At 37.3% G+C, this 15,883-nt stretch overlaps 1 protein-coding gene across 2 annotated transcripts in view; it reads right to left on the reverse strand.

Annotated features, from left to right (window-relative positions):
- Positions 1-15,883, reverse strand: part of NRG3 (neuregulin 3) — a 430,409-nt gene that overhangs the window by 111,788 nt on the left and 302,738 nt on the right. For both annotated transcript variants that reach the window (XM_049809693.1, XM_049809692.1), the window contains exon 3: positions 7,928-8,001. In XM_049809693.1, the coding sequence (XP_049665650.1) occupies positions 7,928-8,001 (74 nt within the window). The remainder of the gene's footprint in view (positions 1-7,927; positions 8,002-15,883) is intronic.

Genomic DNA, 15,883 nt, shown 5'->3' on the forward strand with positions numbered 1-15,883 from the left:
TCTATTCACAGCCATCTGCTGTGGCTGTTTTGTAACAAGCCGTAGTTGAGTGTTTCTGCCATCATATGGTAAATTTCCTTAAAATACACGTGCAAAAATCACTACACAAAGACCTAGAAATTCTTTAACTAGATGCAAGTCCCAAATTTCACAGATGAATGGTGGTTCGGAGAGGTAGCCTTCAAACTCCTCTGCATGGTGTGGCTGTAATTTCCTTCTTGATTTCTAGCATCTATGGCTTACAGGAAGATACAGCGATTAAAACTTTTTGTTGACTGGGATTTGCATTGCTAGCTATCTCCATTTTCTGTCTTATTTGGGATTTATACTGAGAACAAATAAAAGGAATTTTCAATTTCATTATTATACTTCCACATATAGGCAGTTTTTAAAGAAGGAGAAGGAAACGAGTAGCGTTGACGGTTTGTTTGGGTTTTTTTTGCCTGCTGTCACAGATACTGCCTCTACCTGGTTCCAGCTTATCTCCACGAATTCTTATAAAGATGCAGTCTTCACAAGCTGAATTATACAGAAGACCACCTAAGGCCTAAAAGTCATGGCAAAACCAGACATACTTCAATACTTTAAAGGAAAAGTCTTGACAATAAAACAATGTTGAGTAACCAAATGACAATACATTCTTGTCTTCCAGAAGAAGAGATGAACAGTGAAGAATAAAGAACCAATGTTTCTTTAAAACTAATAAAAGGATTTTGGTCAAATACAGACTGAATTGTTCTACTTTTCCAAATTAACTTGTGTGACTTCTTACTTAAATGTTATTTTAGCTAATACTAAATATTGATAGATATGAATATGGTAAAGGCTGACAGTTCACTTCAGACTGATATGAAATGGAAATCAATTGTAACCCCCCCTTCAATCTTTCCAGAAAGAAAGCTGGGCGGTGGGTGGGGGTGTTGTGCAAACTCATTGCTGGTTGTTTTTCTAAAAGGACTGGGAGTTCAGTGAAAGTAGGGGAAAAAAAGCTCTGTTATTGCACAGAAATGTAATGAAAAGAATTCAAATTTAATGCTGTTTGGAAACAGCGCTCTCACTAGCAGATTTTTTTTGTTGAAGAGTGATAAAAATTTAGCATCCTAGAGTTAATTTAAACTATTCCCCCCTCTACATTAAAAACATGAAGATCACCAACACTCTTGTGATTTTTTAAAAATCTATTCTGCAGTACTGACAGAAAAGAAGAAAAAAACCCCCAAAATTGCTGAATAACATCTGTCCTGCACATTCTGTACAAGTCACTGTTATCTTACCTACAGAAACAAATATTATATCCAGTTGTTTCCTATGCATTTAAATTTCGTTTTTAAGATTGGAAGAAACAATTATATTATCAAAAGTGATAGCAATTGAGCATGATTGTTATGCTTGCTGCATTAGTAGCAAATTTGTGATCTCAGTAAAACTCTTTGGGCTTTAACTTTTCAATATGTTCTGACAAGGAACGCATTCATGCTTCCATTTATCACTGGCGAACCATTTTACTAACACTTTGTTAACGTTGCACTTCTGTTTTTGAGCATTTCATTCAAGTTCTGCAGAATAAAGCCTAGGTTCCTATTTTAAAGAAAAGAAGAAAAAAAAAAGCCAAAAACCCCCAACACAAATCAGGAAGATTCCTACTATTCACACAAAGTAAAATTTTACAGGTTCAGCACAACTTAAATTTGAAACCACGTCATCTTTTACAGTCTGTATCCTGAGGCCTCTACCCACGCTTGATCAAAGAGGAGGGAAAACATGTCCCTCATTCCCCCAAGGATATCTTCTCTTTCTTATTTTACCTTGCTGAGGTTTCATATTCCCCAGCCTGTCTCTCATGTGATGCATCTTTTCTTGTCTATAGATAAATTCATTAAAACTTCTGAAGTGACTGCGTTGCTTTTCTCCTTTATTGCTATTTCTATTAAGGCAATTCCTTCCTTCCTTCCTTTCAATCTTTAATGCATCAACACTAATCTAGGTTGATTTGTGATGCATTTGAACTGGAGGAACTCTGTTTATCTATCCTTATAAAGAAACTGTAGTTAACAAAAATGTCATACCGACCTGATGGATGCTAAGAGATCTTATACTGACTTGTCATTTTCAGGGACTTCACTTGACCGTTGTCGCCACATAGCTCTTAAAATCTAATATTACAAGGCAATAAAATATCACCTTTTGATTATTTAGTTTTTGTAAAAGCTTAATATCCTAGAGCAACATTAGTAATTTTTATTCTGTGAACACACAGTTGATGTAGCACTCTTCTTTGCAATTAGATTGATAAAACAGCAGAAAATGACAAAAGAAACTTGGTCTGCAGCCGTTGCCTACATACGCATTTTTTGCATACAAAACAGTCTTAAACAGATGACATAATTACTGCAGAAGGGCTTAAAAACTTTTTCCTTTTGAGAAAAGTTAAGCCGCAAAATTCAGATTTAGATCCAGATTTCAAAAGGTCTATCTGGGGTTAAACAAGCCCCATGTTAAATCTGTTTTAGAAGGACTTACCTTCCACAAACCTCAGATATCCACCTCTGGCTACACAGTCCTATTTTCTCTAAATTCTCTTCCATTCATAACTGCCCTTACCTACATCCAACTTTCAAAGTCTTTCCAATAGCAAAATCTTATTTTCTCCTATGCCTTCTAGAAATCAAAAAAGGAGGAAAAAACAAATTCAAGAGGAATATTGACAAATTCAGAAAGGTTAAGTAAAGCTGACAAAAAAATTATTCAGGTTCTAGAAAATCAATCATGTAGTAAGAGACTCAGAAGATTCATTTATTTTATTTATTCAAATTATTTGAAAATATATTCTATAAATATTTCACAACTGTGATGTGCTTTTTTCTCTATTTAATAACAGTCCCTTTACAGACTACCTTCATGGTGTCCAGTGCAGTTAGCAGCAACTTCAAAGCCAGCTCTGTTTAAAGCAGGAGGCTGAACCTCCTGAGTTGTCCAGAGAAGTCTCTTTCAACGTAAATTATCCTATGATCTTACAAACCCAAAACTGGAGGGGTGGGAGGAGAGAGAAAAAAGAAAAAAAAAAAAAAAAGGCAAAAAGCCTAAGATTTTTGTTTCCTTTTTGGGGGGGGCTTTTTTTTTTGGAGGAGGTGAGTGTGGGTCTTGAGGGTTTGAATACGTTTCTGGAAAAACAAATTTTTTTCCCTTTTAAACCATCTGGAGTAGTTTTACTTATTTAAAGTCCCAGTCTTCCAGGAGAGGGTTTTGATCCTTTGCTACATAAAGAGCTAATGTATGAATAAGTAACTGCAGATTCCAGACATGACACTTGCAGGTTTCTCTTTGAAGAAATTCAAAAAGAAACGTGATGTGTGCCATGCTGTCGCAGGTTAAAGTATTATAAGACCACAGGCTATAGCTAGCTCTATAGGAACAAGACTTCCGACATTTGAAAAAGCCAGTTTAAAAGACCCAAAGTGTAACATGGTGGAAACCATCAGGAAAAAAAATCAATGTAGAAACAAAGCACACATTTTAATAAAGAAAGTAATTGACAAATTTGGGCCGTCCATAGATTTTGTGTGGAAGCTGAAAAGTCTTAAAACTCTCAAAGCACAGATGATAAACAAAATCTGGTTCTATTGGCTAGTTCACGCTGATTGTAAGTGGTTTAAAAAAGAAGTATGATCAACTTACAGAAGGAATTACATGATGGGGTTGACTGGAACAGCAGGAGCATGGCCTAATGACCTATAAGCTTTCCACCATATTTTTTCTTCTTTTAGAAAATAATGCATTTATTTTGAAAAAGGATCAGATAACATTCCCAATATTTGATAGGGGATCTCTCTTCACTTAAGCTTCTGAGGTCAAATGGGACAACTTGAATGTTAATATGACAAATATAAAATCAATACTGCACATTATAAAACTGAAATACACCTTTTGTATAGGAAAGTAGTTTTCAATGCTAAGTTAAGAGCAAAATAGTTGAAGGCGGAGTTCAACAATTTGGTAAAAAACGGGTAGTGTGACAAACCCATTCTCACTGCCTTGTTCACCACTTTGGAATATCTGCACAGAACGGTCAAAGCTTTAAAGGTTATGCTTTGCCTCAGTATAAAAACTGATCAAGAGAAATATCTGCAGCCTACATACAACTTACCTTTCAAGATTCGTTGGGCCAGGCAGGTCTACTCCAGAACACTATAAAGGATAGTACATGAGTACATTTGTACAATTTATGTTGTATATAAGTTCCCAATCCTATAGATACACACAGGACTACACATGCCTGAAAAATGACTTGTACATAAAGTTATATTAAAGTTGTATTTATAGTGTTGAAAATGTAAGTGCTCTACCATTGCCATGAACTGTATTTATAGAGAAGTTAGCCCAGATGGAGAAAGCTGAAGCAATGTTTCAGATATACTCCTATCCTTTCCTTCCAGCATGCGACTGCTATTTCTTTTCCCTTCGTCTCATTAGTACTTCCTCCATAGATGAAGGAGAATATGACTGAGAGAGTTCATGGACTTTTGCTGCCCAGTATTAGCAGGGCTGACAGACTCCCTCCTCTTGATAGCGACTGTGAGCATGGGTTGCACTGTCATGCAGCAAGCAGCCTTTTCCCTTATTGGTGATGTTATTAATTTTGTTAGGTTCCTTGGGGCTCCCATGGTTTAGGAAGGTTTCTCCCATATTCCAAGATTAACAAGCTTCTTAAACTAATTGCGTTTGGGTTAGGTTTTTTTGTTGTTGGTTTGTTTTTCGGATTTTTTTTAAAACATCTTTCACTTATAGCCAGAAAACCGGGTTAAGAGTAGAGAAATTAAGGAAAGTGGAAGCTGTTAACATCTATGATGCTTGAAGGTCCAGTAGAAGGGCCTGTGTTTGGGGTGTTTTGACATTGCTTTATGTGTGTCCTACATCTGTTTTCTTATTAATTTGATCCCAATTTTGAGCTGAAGGAAGGTAGTAAGTGGCAGATCCGACTGCAAGAAGCCATGGATGCCAATTCAAGAACTCTGAAATGCCATCAGGTAGTTCCAAGAGGTTTCCCAAAAACAGATTCTTAAATATCTTAACCATTTAGTTTAACTAAACTACATGGACATGATTCAGTATGCATTAATCTATATTAAGTATTACATAATTTGTATTCATATCTGGGATGTAAAGTCAAGACCTGCCTAACATACACACCTAAAATGAGGTAAGAAGATGGGTTTGGCCCGATACCATTAAAAATACTGCAGAGCCATATCACATTATTTATCACTTTGCAACCTCAGAAAACGGCCATACTGTACAAGCTTGGTTTGTTTTAGAGGGGTATTTAAAAAATATACAACATACAAAACCAAAACAAAACTCTTGACCTGTAAATAACTAACATTTTTAAGACAATATTGTTGCTATTTTCCAAGTGACTGTGGTCCAGAATCAATTCCCATTTAATGACATGTGAATGTGCTGAAAATATAACCTGCACTGTCACAGGCAAGGTAAGATTAAAAACATACTGCTTCAGTATTTCATGCATGCACACTTCAAATAACCTAAATATTGTTTTCAGATGCATCATTAGCAGTTCTGAACACATTTACTATTGAGAACCTAAGCAATCTCACAAAACTCAAATGAGCTGGACTTGCTTATAAAGCTTGACTGACACCAGCCATTGCTGGCTACGTGCAGTACAGACACAAGACCACTTATCTGAGTGTTAAACTTTTGGAAATTAAGCCTTTCATTTAAAAAAAATTGTTTCCCTCTGAAGCCACCTCCAAATTCACCCTTTAAGTGTCCCTTCAGCAGTTCTTTTCCTAATCCAAACACACATTCCACCACAAAACTAAGTTTATGCAAAGCAACACCAGAGCCTTTGGAGATGATGATATTGCACTTGACTACCGTGTCAAATACTTTTTACACTCCTCAGGTCTGCAAATAGCAAAGATTTCTGCCACTGACTGTTGATAATCAGCATGGTATGATTTTTTTTCTGTCCGGAGGGAAGATAAATACATTACTGATTTAACTCCTGAGCAAAATGTTCACATTGTCACTGTCCAGCTACAGCAGAAAGTTTCTAATATCTCCCTTTCAGGCTGTGCATGCTTAGAACAAGTGCATATGCACACACATACACAGAGATACATTACGCTATACCAACACACAGAAATGCACCTGAACAGAATCTTTTCCTCTTTTGAATGCAGATGAGGATTAAATACAAGTTAAATTTCAAAAATGACTGGGAAAGTACCTAACTCACATTAACCTTTTTTCTTTATATTGGAAGAGAGGCCCTTCTTGGGCCATAGGTATGTCCAGTGGATCTATGTCAACATCAAGCCAAGGTCCCTTGCTCTTACATACCCTAAGTAACATAATTTTGAAAGCAACCCTCAATAAAATAAAATAAAATAAAATAAAATAAAATTGCCTTTGTAGTCAGAAGTTGTAAAATGGTCATTTCAGGGAACCTTAGTTTACTGAGCAGGATCAGGTGGCTGAACAATTTTATGGAAACCAACCAGGGTAAGTAAGCATCTCCCAAATAAAGGGAAACAAGTCTGTGCAACCAACACAATGCTGCAAAGAAACAACAACAATACCTTCCACAGTATATAAACACTGTAGGGACTTTGGCCATGTTGGATGCAGCTTAACTGGGGAGTCTTTTCTGCATTTGTATTGTTTCTATATGAATTTCATCTCTACTCTCGAGAGAGTAAAGCTAGAGTTCCCTGTTAAAACCAAGACAGATAGGTACCACCCTGTCCTGCTGTCAACTGATTTTCCTTTCCCCCACTTTTAAGAAGCAAAGTACCTCTTCCCTTGGCATATACATAACTTCTGTGTTTACACATGCACCTACAACTTGGCAGAGGTAAAGTCTGCCTATTCGTTACAGGCTCTGCACTTTACCATTAAAGGTCAAGCAAAAGGAAAAGCTAAATCAAACACAAAGTAAACTATAATGGGAGCTCTACAACACAGAGAACTACAAAACAACAGGTGTCTTTGGCAACAGGCTTTCACATGGAAAAGCACAAGAAAATAAACAGAAAGCACAAAAAAAAGACTAGAAGAACAAGCATTATTCTTCAAAAAGCACAAAACAACCCAAATCAAATTTTAAAGAGCACCCAAAACCAGAAGACTTAATACATTACAGTTTCCAGGTATAAGAACAAAAACAAGAGATTGGATATGACCCTTTGTTGTATGTCACTTCATTCAAAAACTTAAGATGAACAACATTAATTAGTAAATGGATTCACTTCTAAGAAATTCATCTTGGCTAATACTTTTGACATAGTTTTGTTAGTAAACGGAGTTTTAAAAATGCAACAGTGGAGTAGGAGAACATATAGACAGATGGTATTCTGGCATATACTGAACAGTGTAATAGAGAGTGACTTTGTCTCCACGTTACTATCTGAGAGCATACCTTTACTCTGCAAATACAGAGCAACTCCACTTGTAGAAGTGAAAAAAATATTGGGTTTTGTGTAAAATGATATCACATATTTTCAAGGAGATTATAATCTCTGCAGTTCCAGGCAATCTGAATTTATCTTCTTTTGAAGGAATCACTTTGCAGCCTATACTTGGTTTCCTTTTAGATTCTGCAATTTTATTTGCTCTTGAGTCAAAAGTAGAGAAAAGTGAATATTTTGGCTTTAAGCAGGGGCAGTATTATTCCAAATCATAAGGAATCAAGTCCTCTGATGGCCTGTCCTGCTGCAGCAGAACATGTTTTATAAGAGACTGGAGGATGTGTTTTTGTCGTACCAACAAAAGCAACACCATTCTCTACACACAGTGGCAGTGGTCCATAATATGCTTTCTGACAATAGGCAAAGGGTCATCTCGCATGGCAAGAATAGCCTCCAGCATGGATTAAAAAATATAAGAAAAACATTTGACGTACTTGGATCTGACAAGATTGAGTCGGTTTTCGGCAAAAATTGGTCACAGCGGACTCCTTGGTAGCCCTCTTTGCACCTGAGAAAAAGGGGATAAATGACAAACATACGCATGCGATAATAAAAGGTTAATTTCAAGGTAGCAAAATCAACTGAAATTCTCCCTGCCAGTGCTGTGAGGGACTTGCATATTTACAGTTATTTCAACTACTATGGAAGCAAGGTTATTACTGAAACACAATGGAAGCACGTAAAATCATTTGTATTTCAAAAAATTCCCCTCAACCCTTTTCAATTATTTCAGAAACTATGAAAAGAAACATCACTTAAGAACAACCCTCTTGTAGATATCAATTCAGTGAAACAATCAAAGAAAGTCCTTTATAAAATAGACATATTTGTAACAAAACATACCCATTAGGTAACAAAAAGCTTTATAAAGCTTTTGTACTGTACAAAACATCAGATTAACAATTTATCTTTGGCTGTCTGAATAAGTAGGGAACACTTATAGAGCCATTAATTTTAGAACTAGTTTCTACTGCACTTAAAAGATAACATGTTTAGGCATGATAGACAATGTCAGGCGTTGTTTGTAAGCGAACAGTCTTAGACGTCTGTGGGATTAGATTTTTAAAGCACATAAACCAGAATAACCTCCTGCCTTAAAAACCACGGACTGGCTTTGACTGAGAATCTAATACCATTATCTATCTTGAATCTGTACTTTGAAGAAATTCCATTTACTGCATTTGGACTTGTTCTCAGAAGTTTATCTCTCTCACTTCATCTAAGTGTATCAGAAGCAGACCTTTAATTATTTATTTGCTAAGCAATTTTTCAGAGAAAAGTGATGGACACTTTAATTATAAATGATAGCAACAGGGACTCCGTATCTCCCAAAGCTCTTGCATATCATATAAACAATATGCTCAGATCAGCATCACCACCTTCATTAGGATTGACAACTGCAGCTTGAATTATGTGATAATGTCAAGAAGAGAAGTTATCTGCTCCTTCACAATGTTTCTAGTCAGGCTTCCTCTAAAAGTTGCCTTTTAAAATGCTTTTGGGTTAATAAATTAATGCTTCAGTGAGAAGTACATGTCACCAGCCTCGATTCAGGGATTAGAAAGTACATTTGTGAGCAAATATGTAAATTATAAGAATTGCCATCAGACCCCCCAAAGTAGTAAAAATCTACAGTAAGAAGGTGATTTAAAAAAAAAAAAATAAAAAAATAAAAATATAAACCACTCCCTTTTGGCCTTTTTCCATGAAGGATACTGAGTGCTACTTTGCAGATCAGTTTCTTACCGGTACTTGTCTATCTATAAAATGACTGACTGGGAAAAACTGAATTCATAACCTGTGGTAGTGGTCACAAGTTATCACTCAAGGAAAAATGTTCTAATTTTTTTTTTTTTAAATGCAGAATGTTCAATTAAAATTGTCCACTAGTCAGAAAAACTGAAGAAGTCTCCATGCATTCAGACACGGCTGCATGCAATTTTTGCCTCTGATTATGAAATATCATAAGTTGCCTCCCATCAAAACAAAACTCTTCTTCACAGTCTTGGGAAGAGTTGGTAGACCTAATTTCAAAGCTTAAGAACAGCCTACAGGGGTTGGGGATATTCTTGTCTTTGCATTAGCATTTTCTATTAACTTTTTGACATACATTTGTACCTGCCTCACTTACTATTACCCTATTACAGACTTAAAACTCCATGCTGAACTGTTGGTCTGCAAGTCATAGAAGCGTTCATCACATAGCCTAATTCCACAAAATTGAAAACTTTGATGCTACTTGTGAGGATAAAGAGTCAGAGAATGATAACTCCTGGAAGAGCTGTAGCGAGTGCTCATCAGCATGTGTGAAGACCCATCAGCCAGAGGCAGGCAGAGCAATGCTACAAGGACCCTCATGCCAGTGGGAACAGCCCTTCCCTTCTCTGATGGTCATCAGGGCACATCTGAGCCAAAAGCTCTGCTGCCTTCCTTTTCTTACCACTCCATTCCTCACTTAATGGAACAGAAACCTTAGACTGTCTTCACTTCACAGCTGAGAAAGTCTGCACCATTTGTTACCCTGTCAGATGGTCCAGGTAATTAATTGTGGTCTAGGCAATGAATTGTTCATGCCAAAATCGAAGGAGAGAAATTTTGCTACTGTTAGCTGCTAGGGTAGATTTGGGGGTATCTATTCCACTCCTACCAACTGTGTCATGGTCCAAATCAAACATCAGAAAATATTTTTTGTGTCTCGCAAAAATGGCAAAAGGTGCTGTGGATGTTTTCAGCTTCCATTTAACGTTGTTCGTAAGGGTTACATATTATCAGTTGCAAATACAGCAGATGCTGATAAAGTTGGTGGCCTCAAAAACAATCTGATGGGAGACTCCTGTAACTGGTAAAGTACCACCCCAGTACAAGACTCTAAGTTACATGTGTTTTCATGTCTTTCTTTTCTTGACTTTGTATGAGCAATGGGTTGGAACAGAATATATCACAGAGTCACTTAGATTTACAACTTCTCCCTTATAAACCTCAGCATCCCTCGTACCTGACTGAATTGCACGCTACCACAGCTATGCTGTGCGATCTGGAGATAATGATGGGGACAGATTTCTTCTCTTAAAAGTGTACTGGCTATCATATCAAGCTATTATTATTATCCTGACTATATCACACATATACTGCTGCTTGTCTCCATCACTGTGAAGCTGGAGCATACAGTAATCAGCTGGCTGACTAACCTGGATGAGTCTAAATTAACATTTTCACTTACCTGTACATTTTGGTGAAATGTCACAGGAGAATTTTGTTTTTATGACTTTTTAAATTTAGTACAGAGGTGGCTGACACATAAAAGAATAAATATAATTTTTAAATGCAATAACATAATCTTACACCAAGATAACAACTATTATGGCCATACATTGCTGAAAAAGTTAATATAATTTAAAAAACAAGCAAAGATAAAAATTACGTCTCCTAGTTTCATTAACAAATGATTTTTGAAATCCATGACACCAAGTTATAGCAATAACTGCTCTGCTAATATCACACCAAAGTTTAAACTTTTTGTAATTAAGTCTTGTGAAACTGAAGTCTTGTAGAATATACACTTGACAGTTATAATGTTACAAAATGATAAAAGCTGATCATGTTGCGGCATCCTATAATCTTTGCTAAAGCATCTGCCATCCATCCTAAATGGGCAGATAAGACAATTGTGCCCACGATATCCAACATGCACACGTGCTGCTAACTGGCATCACATATCTAAGGTATGCCCCCCCCACCTCTTTTAAAACAACACTATTGTGTCACATACAATAGTTCAGGGAAGTCCAATTGAGGTCATTCAATATTGCCATATGCAGTGTAAATGATCACATTCATATTTATGGGTGTATTAAAAAAACTGTGAGTAATCAGGGAAATCTCGAGAAGTGCTTTGATGCAGCCAACTGTTTCAGAAATGATCATTTGATTATATGACAAGCAAATGTTTATTAGATATGCCTTAAAAAAAAAAAAAAAAAGTCGAACTAGGGTAAGATATTTCTCATAGTGAAGCAAAAGCTTTGATCTGCACGTGGGACCCCCACAGCAAAGGACGGAAAGGACAGTCTAAGCTCCATTCCAGCACCAGAAATCACTTGAAGCTCTGCACTGTATAAGCAGGCTCAGGTATATGCTTAAGTGCAGACCATGGTGAAAGGCTCTAATAAATAGTATTAATTACAGCCTCCTTGGAAAGTAAATACGAAAATGGAATTCGCTGGTTTGCATTCACATTTTCACCAAAATAACAGTATCTGTCTAGGCTCTGGATCAAAAAAATCAACAAAAAATGTATGAATGGAATAATTTAAATCCTTCTGATTACATGTTATGAAAAGAATCACAGGTAAAGCTAATCTGCCGCTGCTGAAATGCTTGCAAACAGTACATCTCTAAATGGTATCTGTTAAATTTAACTAAGATTATTTTATCCTGTGTTTTTACATCTTTCACTGGTAATGCACTTTCTGTAGGTTATTTTTTAAGGTCACCAAACTGCACTGTGCATTGCACTTTATGGAGTCACATATAATATCCTTTATGTGAAAACATACATGCTGAAACAGATTTCTCATTCCTGGTGAGAATTTTTTTTCTTTCTACTCAAGCATATTTGTGCTTCTGTATTAAAAAGTAAGCAGAGTATGAGCATTTATTCAATCCTTTTGTCCCCATTTTTAATGTCAAATAGTATTAATACAGGTATATTCTAGTCAAAGGGATCACAGATATTTTCTGTGGACATTTCTAGAGAATTGTTTCTTGTGTATTCAAACCTTATGGAGCCAAGTGAGATTTCAAATAGTTGACTGCATCATGCATAGGAATAACAGAGCGCTCCAACTCCCTAGATTTCAGATGGGACACACTAGCAAAACGTAAAGTGAATGGGGGCTGGGGAGTGGCAGATTCCATGTTAAGTGAAGCTGAAGAATCAAATATATCTAAAGCCAGCAGAAGAAAAGGAAGATATTACAAAGAGCCTACTTAGAAGAGTTAGGGAAGGACGTATAAAGCTTATGGCCAAGAAACCATTACCATCAGTTTATATTTTCCCCAAATACTTCTGTATAGTGCTCCATACCCCTAATTACACCGAAGTATTCTAATTCTCAAGGGATGGTTATGTACAGAAAGCAGGAGAGACAGTGGCACCAGCAAACTACAGAGGCTATGAAAGACAGTAATGCTGTGAACCCTCATCTCTTTCCTCCTCACCTATGATACTGACCATCCATTTGAAATGGGAATAATTCTTTTTCTTCCCTAAGTGTGGTGATCACATTGCCTTTGACCATGTGAAGAAGTATGCATAAAATAGTTTCTCTGCACAAAGTCCAGAATTTGGCAACCATAAGATATAAGAGATCCTCTGAAATGGAAATTTTGAAAAAGGCATTTGGAACCTCAGTGGTGGACTATGCCAGAAGACAAAGCTGTAATACTATACATCAGGAAAATAAGCATACCCTAGGCTGAAAGTGATTTGTGACACTTAACAGAAATGTCTTAATAGTGCAGTGCCCCAAAGATAAACTTCTATAAACCTATAATCTGGTTCTAGCCTTGTAAACAGGAGTAATCGAATTTGAAAGATGCATTAATAGTACCTATGAAAAATGAAAGTTAATTTTTGCAGTGTATCCAGACCAACACATTTCTTTCCACTTGTAGGAGCTGCAAGATAACAAACTCAAAAATGCTATTAGAATGATCCATCTTATAATTTCACTGGATCAGTTACAAATTATTTTCTCATGAGACCATTACAGCCATTGTATTGACAATCAGATGCCAGTAAGAATATATATTGCATCTCTTATTTATTCTCTAAGAGAGGAATCAGAGATCGTGATAAAGAAATATTCCAATGGTCTATAAATTTTGATCAAGGACTTATTTCAACACAGAGAATGCAATATGCTTTATCCTGGGCTGGAGAGCTGGTTATGCAATAAATATACAGTAGCAAGCCATGACATTCTATAGGCCATTGGGTTGTCCCACAATGTAGCCTGAAATAAGCCATAAACAATGAAAAATAATTCCTCTGCTCTGCAGGTAAGCTAAATATAGAGTTCAGTACCTGTAACTAGAATGACCTTAACTGGAATAAATAGAGATTTATATTTATTATCATGATTGTTATTAGGTGAAGATTTTATTCACAAGGGAAGAAAAAAGTAATCTTAACAGTGAAGGTCAGACAGGATGTCTTGTCATTTAACACATGCAGCATGCCACTATAAGCAAAAAACAGGCTTCCTAGATTCAACAGATTAGACCACTGAATCACAACTTAGAATATTTCTCCACGGATACCATGCTCAAAGCCAGACAGAAAATGAACCCTTCATAAAAATCAATAGTTTGCGGGTCAGGCACTAACCTGAGAAGTAAAAGATTCATATTCCAGTTTTGGTGTGAAAATGAAGCATTAAAGATGAACCCAGGTTTTCTATATTGCAGAAATGTCCTGATAATTTGATTATCTATTCTAGGAAGCACTGCTCTTGTATTGTTCTTGAAAAAAAATAATAAAAAAATTCAGAGATATTCCATTTCATCTCGAAATAGGTTGGGGCGGGGGGGGGGGGGGCAATGAAAAAGAATTTTCCAACATGGCTCTAACCATGCATAAGCGAGTGAAACAGTCACGTGTTGAACCTTGGACAGAGTTACTGCTGTTATCAGGTAATTGTTTACACCCAACAGAGTTTGTAGTGAAATACAAACGAGAAGTAATATTTTAACAGCAAATCAGCTAATGGTTATTGGAGACTTTTTCAGAAACTGCAGGACTTGGGAGACAAGGTATATACTGAGCAGTGCTGGCAGAGATGACATTTTTCTCTTTGCAAATCCGTTTCCGTAGTTTCACAATGGAAAGACTTTTTCAAGTTGACATGACTTTTCCAATATTGTTTCATAAAAAGATCATGCAACAGTTTATGAACAAAGTGTTAAAGGAAAAGGCTTTTCTTAACTGTGGGAGTGACTGTGGGCATTGGAGCATAAGTGCACGCGGTCTGCTGGCAGTGAGCGTGTGGGGCAGGGGGCACAGACAGGAGGAGGAGCAGGAGGAAGGGTGACAGTCCCTGATACAAAACCAGGTACAAAAGCCTACCGCAGCAACAGGGGAAACTGCCCCTCATTAATTCCGCCCTTGATCTATTTAACGCTTGTGCTGGTTTTGGCTGGGATAGAGTTGATTTTCTTCATAGTAGCTGGTACGGGGCTATGCTTTGGATTTGTGCTGGAAACAGTGTTAATAACACAGAGGGATGTTTTAGTTACTGCTGAGCAGCGCTTACCCAGAGCCAAGGGCTTTTCTGCTCCTCACCCCACCCCACCAGCGAGCAGGCTGGGGGGCACAAGGAGTTGGGAGGGGACACAGCCGGGACAGCTGACCCCAACTGACCAGAGGGACATTCCAGACCGTATGACGTCACGCTCAGCACATGAAGCTGCGGGAAGAAGGTGGACAGGAGAACATTCGGAGTGATTGGCGTTTGTCTCCCCAGGTAACCGTTACACGTGATGGAGCCCTGCTTTCCTGGAGATGGCTGAACACCTGCCTGCCGATGGGAAGTGGTGAATGAATTCCTTGTTTTGCTTTGTTGCGTGCACAGCTTTTGCTTTACTTATTAAACTGTCTTTATCTCAACCCACGAGTTTTCTCACTTTTACTCTTCCAGTTCTCTCCCCTATCCATCCCACGGGGGGGTGGGAGCGAGCGAGTTGCTGTGTGGTGCTTAGCTGTCGGCTGGGGTTAAACTATGACAACACTCCAACATGTATAATTGAATAAAGCTCAATCTCTTCCTGAAATGAAACACCGGACTTGGAAGCTAGATGAAAAAAACGCAGTTTTTCCTCAATTGTTTCCATGAGCGATATAGCACATCTACCTCATCGCACTCCAACGTAAAACAGAGAATCAGTTTTTAAAATATGCTTCTCACTGGCAGGCTCTCTCCTTCTTCCTTGTCCAAAGATGACGAACTGTAGCTATTGGGTAATCAGGCTTTTAAAATGCACTGGTGAGATCTTCCATATGGATTCACTATGTAACACAGCCTTCAGGTCTTGGTTGTGGTAATTTTATTAAAACCCATAATGTAATCATCTAAGTCATGTACGACCACAAAAATCCAGTAGCCTCTACTACTTTATATCACTTTATATCACTATAGTAAAGCAATTTCACTAGCCAAACTATCTAGTTACCCAGTAGTTACAGACACCATCAGTAAGCGAAGCAGAAAAATCAAACATGGATTTTTGACCGCCCTTAGTAACCTCAAACAGCCAGAGGCTTTTAGCACCAAGAAGCAAAAATGATAACTTTTGTGCAAAAAAAGTGTAAACATGACCCATCATTAGAA

This window comes from Accipiter gentilis, chromosome 9 (assembly GCF_929443795.1).
Source record: "Accipiter gentilis chromosome 9, bAccGen1.1, whole genome shotgun sequence".
Taxonomy (NCBI): domain Eukaryota; kingdom Metazoa; phylum Chordata; class Aves; order Accipitriformes; family Accipitridae; genus Astur; species Astur gentilis.